Source organism: Onychostoma macrolepis, chromosome 02 (assembly GCF_012432095.1).
Source record: "Onychostoma macrolepis isolate SWU-2019 chromosome 02, ASM1243209v1, whole genome shotgun sequence".
NCBI classification, from domain to species: Eukaryota; Metazoa; Chordata; class Actinopteri; order Cypriniformes; family Cyprinidae; genus Onychostoma; species Onychostoma macrolepis.
This window is the reverse complement of record NC_081156.1, coordinates 24,508,438-24,519,217: the sequence shown is the minus strand read 5'-3', so window position 1 is coordinate 24,519,217 and position 10,780 is coordinate 24,508,438. Positions and strand designations below refer to the sequence as shown.

The 10,780-nt window shown below is 40.1% G+C and overlaps 1 protein-coding gene across 1 annotated transcript; it reads right to left on the bottom strand.

Moving 5' to 3' along the window:
- Positions 1 to 1,660: 1,660 nt before the first annotated feature.
- sall2 (spalt-like transcription factor 2) lies at positions 1,661 to 10,780 on the bottom strand. Its single transcript, XM_058745046.1, has 4 exons — positions 10,288 to 10,780; positions 8,811 to 8,985; positions 3,378 to 6,910; positions 1,661 to 3,211 (listed from the first exon to the last, which is right to left on the bottom strand). The coding sequence occupies exons 2-4, from the start codon at positions 8,884 to 8,886 to the stop codon at positions 3,074 to 3,076; spliced, it is 3,747 nt and encodes a 1,248-aa protein (XP_058601029.1). The 5' UTR covers positions 8,887 to 8,985; positions 10,288 to 10,780; the 3' UTR covers positions 1,661 to 3,073.

Below are 10,780 nucleotides of genomic sequence, written 5' to 3'. Positions count from 1 at the left end.
AAGCCCTCCCTCAACATTAGCCCATCCCGCTCCCTTCAACTGCTCGAACTTAATGGCCTTGCTGACGACCTTCTTCTGCTTTGCTTGGCTCGACCTTGTGGACAGAGAAAATACTTCATCTGCCATAGTTTTTTTTGTTTGTTTTTTTTCCCCCTTTAACTAGGCTATTGTTTAGCTTTTGCAATTTTAATTCATGGTTTTGCTTAACATTCGTTTGGTGTTTACCATCTGTCTGTTTGCGGTACTTCAATGACTGGTCAAAACGTTGCTAACGCAAACAAGCATGACAATATGAATCATTTCAACTGATTGAATGGAAAAATATGCGCGTAATGCCAGGGCATTAATTTAATTTAATTTACCTTTTTTTTTATGTTATCGTTTATGTTATTGCGACAGCCGTAGAATTAAAAATGGGTGTGTATAGCCTAAGTCATTGGAAAGTCCCTCACCATGATATAAAAGTGTATTCCCTTTAACTATGATTTATTGATTGATTTGTTGAATTTAATAATACAATTTTTAGATTGGGACCATTTTAAATATTTTTACATTTTAAAACGTTTACAGTTGTGTATTTTATCCAGGCTCCTTGACTTGTGACAAATTCATATAGTCCATTATTTTATGATTTAACAGCATTTCAGTGGCAAACTGATGTACAGTATACAGTATACTTATAAAAAAAAAACACCAGTTTTTGTCTTCAGTCTGTAAGAGCTACACTGCCACATACTGCTGAGATTCTGTCATTGCATGTTTCGTACATAAGAGAAAAATATATTACTATCAAATGACTAACAAGGAGCTTTCCATTTACTTTTAGAAGAGCTTCCATTGTTGCTGGGCTGTCCTAAACGATTTGCGGAAAGATGGAGGTGCAAATCTACTTGAAAGGTTCAATGATGTTAAGGTATGTTTGAATTCAACATGAGGTCTATTTGAACATTCTGGTGTTCATAAAACTTGAAGCTGTTTGTATGTGCTATTATCAGTATGTAACAGTGAAAGATGATTTATTAGGCCATATAAGTTTTTCCATTGCTCAAATCTAAGGTTTTGCAGGGATAGTATTGCAGATTTTGTGACGTGGTGCGTTGGCCTTGGATACAAGCAGTTACCAAATGCCACCCTTTTCATAAAGTCCAGCTTTGTGAAGTTTACGAATAGTCTGCCCTGATAGTGAGCTTGCACACGTGACCCTCTTAGGTGCAGCATTTGTAATTGCAATTCTGTAAACTATTTTATACAGGTTTAGTACTCATTTTAAAAACCCATACATACAGAATTTGAACATCACACCAATATACACATATCCCTAGACACACATACTACACAGACAGACTATACTCTGCTTTTTTCTGGCTTCCTTATGTGCCTCTGCATGGTTGTCATGGTGCAAGAGATTAGAGGCCAGTCCTCAGACAGATTGTCAACGCTTCCTCCAGTTTCTCCCTCACTGCGCTTGATGTGGCACACACAGAAGCAGTGCAGAGGAGTTTGATTGTGTTAGGGAGTGAACAGATTAGGGATGCCTGTATGTGAAGAAAACTGTGTTTCCCTGAGACCACCAAGGATGAATAACATTACTGTATATGAGATTTATACTCTAAAATAACAACAACAAAGAGTGTGTGATTAAAAGAAATGCATATTCTGGTTCTTGTCATCAATACACTGTTTTTTATTTCCTTTTTTATCTTTTAGCTGTACCATGAAATTACAACTCACAGTCAGACTCATACACCCAATTCATTTCTATGGAAGGTACATGTAAAAGTATCCAGACAAAGAACAAACATCACCAAAGAAACAAACATTTCCACCAAGAAATATGGAAAGGGTTACCTTTTAAGCTACATAGTGGTTCATCTCAGAATCAGTCAATTTATTTCTATCTTTTTCAATAGCTACACTGACAATATTAAAGTAACAAGAGCTTACACTGACATACAGGCTTGTTAAACAATCTTACCCGACTCTTTAGTCTAGTTGGTGTTAAGAGCAGTATATTGTCTAATACTGTACAGCTGGACAGGACAAACATGGACACAATGGACATAGGTTGACAGGTCATATTTACAGTTTGGTGTTTTGGTGCTTTCCAACTGGTAAACTATTAAGTAAAATCCTGAAGATTTAGTACAAGTCAAAAATATTTCATGTGAATTTACATAATGTAAATTTTATGAAGTGTTTAAAATATCCGCTTGTTAAAAGCACTTGTTCACAGTTGGTTTGCCCTAATAAAACAGTTTAACATTTACTTCCTCTTGGCTCCAGCTGTACTGTCTGTATTAAGTTTTTTGATTAGGGTATATTTTTAAACATTTGAGCTTATTATGAAAACTGATATGAGCTTGAATTTTTGACCAAAAGTTGATAACAATGATTTGCGCATGGCTGCCCTGGAACAAGGTATCAACAAGGTGCGTTTTAAGTAAGTAATTAGTATATTCCTTCATTTGAAATATACTCCCTCCAAATTTTCCCATCCTTTATGGATTTTGATCAAAAACACCGCATATTTTTTAAATGTTCTGTAAGAATAAAGAAATGGTATTCCAATACAATAACTCTTCGTGAGGAAATGATCAATTATGTCATCATTGGCTTAGTAAATTTTGGTCTGTTCCTCACCCAAAGCTACTGCTCAAATCCTTAGCTACCTTAAGATCTTCACTTTGGAAAAGTAAATGAATCCATCTTAACTTATGCAGACAAAATAATTTACATTTATCTAAAAGAACATCACATAATATTCAAGGAAGTACTATAAGATATTTAGACAGCATTACATATATTAAAATACACAATGCAGGTATATTAATATAAAGGATCTGGGTTAAAGATCAGGGACATTTTTTTAAAACCAAGAAATAACCCTCTATGTGTGTACATGTGTGGGGTTGTGTTTTTTTTTCTTTCAGTCAAGAGTCAAGGTCCACAGGTTTCTTCCCTTTTGTCAGCTATTAAATTCATCTTAATACGTTGTTTCTGATTCCTGTAACAGGGTCTAGGGGAGAGCATTCTGATGCTTGCTGATGTTTCTGGAAGGCTTGGTTCAAAAAACTCACTGATGTCCTGGTGGCAGGAAGGTTGCAAGATGGTGAGTTTGTGAACGCTCATGATGCAAAACTCTCTCTGGGCCCTTGGTCTTTACAAGAGCTCGGGGTGCCTTGACAAATCCTCCATGGTGCTTCATGTGTCCCTAAAAGTTATAGTAAGAGATGTTCTTTAATTGTCATGTAACTTTCGAATTGCACCGATACAAGAATGAAAATCTCTTGTGTAACTAACATTGTACCATGTTAAACTGTATTTTTACACTGTATGATAATAATTCTTTAACTTAATGAATTCAGAATGCCACTCACCTTAAGTCCACTGCGACTTGCATACTCTTTTCCACATTCAGAACAGTGGTAGATTTTTTTCTCTGGCATTGGAGGTGGAAGACTGGGAGTCAGTGATATGCATACAGTTGATTCTGTTCTGTCCATTTCAGTTGCTGTTGTATCTGCTTTATCTTTTGCAGTTGAACTACAGTGAGCTTCCTTTATGGTCTTCTGCACATGTGTGTCACGATCCTCAGTCTCATCCTCATTTGTTTTGTTTACAGAGTCTGATACCATATCTGCATTAATACTCAAATCTGGAGTTGTCCTTTGTCCATTATTTGGTGTTTTATCTTCCATCTTTCCTTCCTTAGGGAACTCTTGGGGGATTAATTTGGATGTTTGGAGAAGGCTTTGGTCAGGCTCCTCTAGGCGTACTGTATGAGAAGACGCACTCTCAGATCTCAGCACAAGGAGAGAAGGTGGTGTTGATTCCGGATGTGGTGGAGGAACTTTGGACGCATTATGAGCTTGTATACTAAGAAGATCCTCCAGATTTGATCTGGATCCAGATGGTGAGACAGATCTATTTTCACTGCGTTCACAGTCATTTTTTTGCGGACTTTCTTTCTTCAGAGCAGGGGAGCTTGAAATCTTTTTATCTTCCAAGAAGGCAGTGTTGCTGGAAAGTTCAAAAGATAGTTCATCAGTGGCATCAGGACCAGTTTTTGCTGACGCTGATTGGGTGGCAGGGGTGACAAAGGAGGGTGCAGAATCCACTGGAGAAGGTGCACTGAGTGAGAGCTCAGGTGGATCAACTCTGAATGTTGGAGGTGAAAGGGGGGTTGGATTCAGGGATGGGTCAGGGCTTAGGTCTAAAGGTGGTATAGGACCCGAGCTAAGTGAAGCAGGTAGACTGGAGGTTATGGCACATGCTGTAAGAGCAGTACTGACAGCCAGGGATTCAGTATGTCTAGAATCCGTAATGGTTTGTAGATCATTTAGTAACTGAACATCTGTAGCACTAGGGCTCATCTCTGAAGCAGAGAGCTCAATAGACTCGGAATGGGACAAAGTATCACATCCTGTTGAGGTATCTGGCATGTGCTCTGGTGGTAGCTGTCCTCCTAAGTGCATGCGGATATGATGTTGTAGCACAAGGGCATTGGTAAACTTCCGTTGACACAAGGGGCAAGAATTCTGTGCACGACTGTTTGGTGGGCGGGCACGGTGGGTGGCAAGGTGTGCTCGAAGGCTTCCTTTAGTTGAGAAGGATCGACCACATAGCTTGCAGGGGAAGGGTCGCTCACCTAAATGAGTAGCCTGGTGCAATCGTAATGCTCTTGGGCAGCTTAGCACCCGCAGACACACACTACACTGATTAGGGGCAAGTGTCCCAGCAGAGTGCATAAGTCCCAGGTAGGGTGACTCCTTGCCGAAGAGGGATGATGGTATTTGGATCGTAGATGATGGAAGTGAGGTGACCACATTTGTACTTGTGCTTGTGCTCATTAAACCACTGCTGCTATAGCTTAATGCTCCTGCTGCACTATGGCTGCTGGTAGAAGTCTCCCCAATGGATGAAACCCAATGTGACTGACCATGTGGTTCTTTCTCTAACTTCTCCACCAGTCTCTGCAGCTTCGATGTGTCTGAGGTTGGGGTTGAGATGGATGGGGTAGTGGATGATGCTGTGAACGGGAATGTGATGTGTTGTTGTGGGGATGGCAGGAAGGATCCAGCTGGAGTTGTTGGCCTGAGAAACCCATGGCCTGCATGATGCTGAGCGGAAGATGTTGGGAAGAAGAGTTTGGGTAAATTGGCAAGCTGTGAGTAAGCAGAATGGGGGAGCAGAGTAGGTATTGGTGGGGTGTTCTCATCAAAGCGTTTCACTCCTTTATACACCCCAGCAATGGAGGAGGTGGATGAGGCAGGGGCTGAGAGAAGGGTAGAGGCCAGAGAGGAAGGTGATGAGGATGTGATTGAGGAGGTAGTGGATGTAGAGGCTGCAGCAGCCGCAGCAGCAGCGGCGCGATTGAGCTGAAGGAGAGAGTGTGCCGTGGTCAGCAGGGCCAAGTCAATACTAGGAGGAAGAGATGAGGTTGTGGCACGTGTTGAGGCAGTAGTTCCCTCAAGACTGTCACCACGCAGATCATCCTCTTGCTGTTTTTGATGCCTCTGAGTAGCATTTGTATTGGTGGAGGTGATTTGTGCATTTGGTTGCATTTGTGCTGACCCTCCCATCGATCCCCCAGTTACAGATGCAAAAAGTGAACAGGGAAACAATGAAAAAGAGAGTTCAGGGTTTTGCTCACGATGCCGCAAGAAGTGGACCTTGAGGTTCCCTCGTGTGGTGAATCGACTGAAGCATACGGGACACTGGTAAGGACGCTCCCCCGTGTGTGAACGCAAGTGTATTTGCAGGGATGAATCACTGCTGAAGAGTTTCCGACAAAATCGGCATGCATGCTGCGTACGCCCTGACGATGTCGTACCTCCTTGAGCAGAGAGTTTTGGATCCTGTGAGGGGGCTGAAGGGACAGCAGCTGCTGGTATAGATTGGTTTGGGAAGGTCACACCACTGTGTCCACTAGCTCCTGTGGTGGATGATTTTTGGGATGGAAGGCCAAGAGAAAGTGTGAGTGGATAGTTTGAGGCAGCAGTTGTAGACATTGATGAGGACGTGGAAGCACTTGTGTGACTGGTGAAGCTTGCTGGAGTAACTACACCACTGTCATACTGTGCTTTATGGGGGCGTAAGACATTCAAGAGAGGGTGGGTATGTTTGGAGGACTTAGAGGTGGTCTGAGGGGGTAGCAGGGATGAGAAACAGGCCAAAAGAGGAGCCACAGAGGTAGGGGGAGGTGATGGCTTTGGTCGGGAAGGTCTGGGGTTGTTAACAGAACCTTTTAAACAGAGCTGTGGCAGAGATGGTAGTGTAAATGGTTTTGAATCCACTTCACAAGATCCTCCTCCCAATCTCAGTACTTGCCTACAGATTTCTTCAGTCATCTGCATCTGATGAATTTGCCTCTGCTGCAGCACACGTAGCTCCTCCAATATGAAAGCAATACTGACGGGTGCACATGCTGGGGCTGAGGGGACTGTGCTTGGGCTGGAAGAGGGTGTAACTGGACTTGGAGGACCCTGAGGCACAGAACTAGGGCTTCTAGAGTGTGGAGGCACACAGAGAGAAGCAGCAGCAGAGGAGAATGAACAGGAGGTTGTGGTTGCTGACACACCTAACTTTGGAGAAGCCATGGGTAAGTGAGTGTGGTTGTGGGTAGAGAGCACAGTTGGTGCAGTGGTAGTGATACACTGATTAGTAGAATGGGATGGGATGTCAGAAATTTGGAAAAGGTGAGACTCTTTGAGGTTTGAAGGAAATTGTATGGGCTGGCTAAGGATGTGAAAAACAGGATGGCTGGCTCTAGTCAGAGAAGGTGTTGTGAGCCTCTCAACTGGTGCGCTTGGGTTTAAGGAAGATTGGCGGCTTTGAGTTGAGTGTGAGGAAGAGCAGGAAGAGTTCTTTGCAAGAGTAGAGGTGAGGGACTTCACTGCCAACTGCTCCTCTAAGAAATCAGAGAGAAACTATTTATGCAACAATTTATGCCACGCAAATAATTGATTATTATGGTACTTCTGATACTGCTAGTCTAATGTTTATAAAGCAAGTTCAATAAGGTGCAAAGAAAAAAACTGTACCTATTCAGGAATTTCTTTGATATTAAACAGACTGTTAAATATTTATGCATAGGTACACATAAATTTTTTTTAATACTGATTAGACCAATAAAGGTAGCCACAACAATATTTATATATGCATATAGTTGTCAGTAGAATGTACTTTTTAAACAGTCATTCTAAATGTATTATTTTAATATAATTAATACAATTAATGTATTACATGGAGTAATTTAAATTAGTAATTAAGAATTGAGCAAAGAGAAAATACTGTAGATTGTATAGATTATATTACACAATTAATTTAGGAATTTAATTAATTTTATTGTTTGTCACATTGTTGTCATTAGACTTGCTGATAAACCTGAAGCTAAATAAAACTGAAGCTGATAAACCCTTTAGCCTAAACCTCCAAACCACATTTCTAACCTTTAGTACTTTAATTTTCTTTAGGTTGTTGTCATCTTTATTGCTTTTCAATTGTTTCTACTCACTGTTTACACAAGCATCACCAAGGAAACATAACATATGGAGAGCTTACCTCTGGCTGACCTTGTTAGAAACACTGTATTTGTATTAAAGGCCAACCAAAGTGTAGTATTGCTCTTCTAACAAAGGCTCCCATAAATGCCACCAACTGTGCCACTTAAACTCTCATTATCACCCTTCAACAACATCTTTTTAATATTAATAAATGTATCTATTATTATATCTCATAAAATATAAATAACATAATGTGTACTGTTCATTTTCACCTCTTTTTTAGCTAGTCCTGTACATTGCTGTCTCCTCCGAGATTACTCTCTCTCTATCCCCTCACTCCCTCTGATCTGAAATCCCATCCCTCAACCAGCTTACAGTGCTTTAGCACCGCTAACAGCCAACTTTGTTTCCACAGCAACAATGAACATGGACAATGAACCTCACCACAGATTTCCCAAACTCCTTCACCAACCCACCTACCCCACATGTCTAAGTGAATATATGCTATTACATCTCACATATTTAAACAAATCTTCTGTCCTAACTCAGCGAAGCCTGAAAGGTCAGTGAGCCTTAGTGCTATTGTCAAACACCGAAAAAAGCTAGATTGCTTAAAATAAGTGACCTTCAGCATCAAAGCTATATCCAAAAGACATAATAGCATGAATACAAATTACTTAGCGATACATACACACGCATATGCAAGGGAGAAATGCATAAAGTTTCCTGTACTTCAAGAACTCTAGAATTTAAGTCACAGATCAACACACTGTTTTGCATGTACTTCCTGGCAGTTAATGCCTGAGTGCACGACCACAAAGCCTCACGGAGACAATGAAGTCTCATGCCATTCCCGTTAAGGCACTCAAGTGTCTCCTTCTTTTTCAGTGCTGTCCACCTTTTTCCACAACCTATTTCTAATCCCCTTTTCAAAATCCAGTTCAGCATATTACACATCCCTGTTCCTTTTATGTTCGCTTCGCTATTTGTTATTCTTTTTTTAAAACATTCTCAATAGCCATACATATAATATCGTGGGTGGTCTAAATTCCAAGCTTGGGTCGGAAGATGAAAAGTACTAATTGGACATTCGACGGAAGCTGTTGGGATGTAACCATGTCTAAATATTACAGAAATTCCTTTTATTTTTACTATTGTTTTATTTTACTTTTCTTAAAATGAGATTGGATATTGTAAGCATATGAATCTGTTAATGTCACAGCAAATATCTCGAATGACATTTGCAAGACGGCTCACTGACAGAAACAATGGAGTTCTCTTACTAAACAGTAAAACATTTCTCACCATGTTGAAGTAGCCACGAAGTGTTGAGGATGGGGCTGTAAAAGTGCTGAGGTCTTTTCTGTTTCCGGCGTGACATGATGCAGGGGAAAGTCAATGGCTAATTGGCCCATGGGTTGAAACAGATTGAAAATCTTTCTCTTTGAGCTAAATTACAGTAAATCTCACTGCATCAGTTCTGAGAAACAATCAAAAATCCATGTTTCATTTATATAGAGAGCTACAAGGCCAAATGCCAAGTGCATACATGAGCAAGCAATGTCTCAAAAGTGAACTAAGGACTTGGCAAACTAAATCTGTGTCTATTCAGTGTCTAACTAAAATCCAAAGACAACTCTCCACCTCCTTTTCCCCGTTTCTCTCTCAAACACAGTCTCGGCTTGTTCTCTCTGCATTTGCATTCAAATAACGCAGAACACCACCTACTCATGCATATACCCCTCCTTTCTCTTACACCCCCAAGTTTTAAGGCGTTCCCCTGACCCTTTTTTAAGTCTCAGTAGTATTTAATAATTAGACACTCACCAGGTAAGAACATGAAGGGCTGAGATAAAGTGCAATTTGGTAAACACTGAGACATTTTTATTTCATATATATATATATATATATATATATATATATATATATATATATTTATATTTATAGCTTATTGCAAAGAATCTGTCAGGGGACCACATGTATTCATAGTTACCATATTGTATTATGTTTGTTTTATAATGTCATATTCAGAATTTAAACTTTAAACTAAAGTCATGCATTCAACAGGCCGGCATTAACTTGATTAGAACTAAAAAGGGCTTGCAGAGGTTATCTTAATTCACTATATTAATACAGTTAAGGCCTAATAATAGAATTTGAAACAGTCTACATTTTGACTGTGTGTAATACAGATGTGTCTTGTTTTCAGAGGAGTTTTCAGTAGCATAGTCTGTAAAGTATTGGTATTTTATTTAGAAAACCAGCATTATACATCCTTACACTCAACAGAATTATATATTTCATGTATACACACTTCTTTCTTTCTTTCTTTTATTTAATTATTTATTTATTTTATTGTAATTTTTTTTAATTAATTGGCTTTCACAGCATTTGGTTATGCGCCCATTCCTTACATATGACACATTTTTATATAATTTGTGTCAAAACGTAAGATGACCAGGGAACACAATTTTCAACGCCTGAAAAACTCCCAAGACATTTTTATTAAAATGATATTCTTGCCAAAACACAATGAAGTGTTTAGCTTGCATGTCAATATATGCTATAACAGACCTCGTAAAATTCTTGTACAAATGTCATAATTACGTCAGCCAAATGCACGCGGAACTACAGCTCTACTGTACGCGCGACCTGTTGCGTCCTCCGGCGCGCTCTATGATCATCATAACCAATTATGATTCATATTTCTTATGACTATGTGAAATACTCGGACGTCTCTGACATTTTGAGTGTACGGATTGTAAATGATATAAACACTTACCAGCAGACGATAATCTTTCACGGCTGTTTTCAAAATTAGGATAGATTACGTCGTACAGTGTCTGGGTCGTAATATCATCAGTGCTGTTCCGGCATTTTGCCACCGTGATGCGCAGTCGGCTTTGACAGCAGGCAGCTCGACATCTAAATTATTTATTTGCTCTACTGTCGTTTCACTGTATATTCTGTTGTAGTCGTGACTGATCACTTCTCACCCATTGTTCAGTGTTTGGTTTGATGGCACATTGCGATTTCGTAAAGAGATATTTCGCTATTCCTGTCATTCCCACAGTCCTCCCCTCCCTCGCTGCTCTGCTTCCTTTGTATTTGGTAAAATGGCCCTCTCCCGGCCTGAGCCTTTGTTGAGCACACTAACGCTGCAGCATCGACGGATGTCTGTCTGTGAGTCTGTCGGTCCAATCCGGACTCTGTCTCTGCAGAGTAATTAACGAGCCATTACGAGTCATGTTTGTCTTTAACTGCCTAAAGAGCGA

Excerpts from the sequence above, each read along its gene's own strand:
- sall2 (XM_058745046.1), bottom strand. The coding sequence starts at position 8,886 with ATGTCACGCCGGAAACAGAAAAGACCTCAGCACTTTTACAGCCCCATC. Across the intron at positions 6,911-8,810 it reads TTCGTGGCTACTTCAACATG|AGGAGCAGTTGGCAGTGAAG; the intron begins GTGAGAAATGTT and ends CTGATTTCTTAG. Across the intron at positions 3,212-3,377 it reads CAAGTCGCAGTGGACTTAAG|GGACACATGAAGCACCATGG; the intron begins GTGAGTGGCATT and ends TATAACTTTTAG.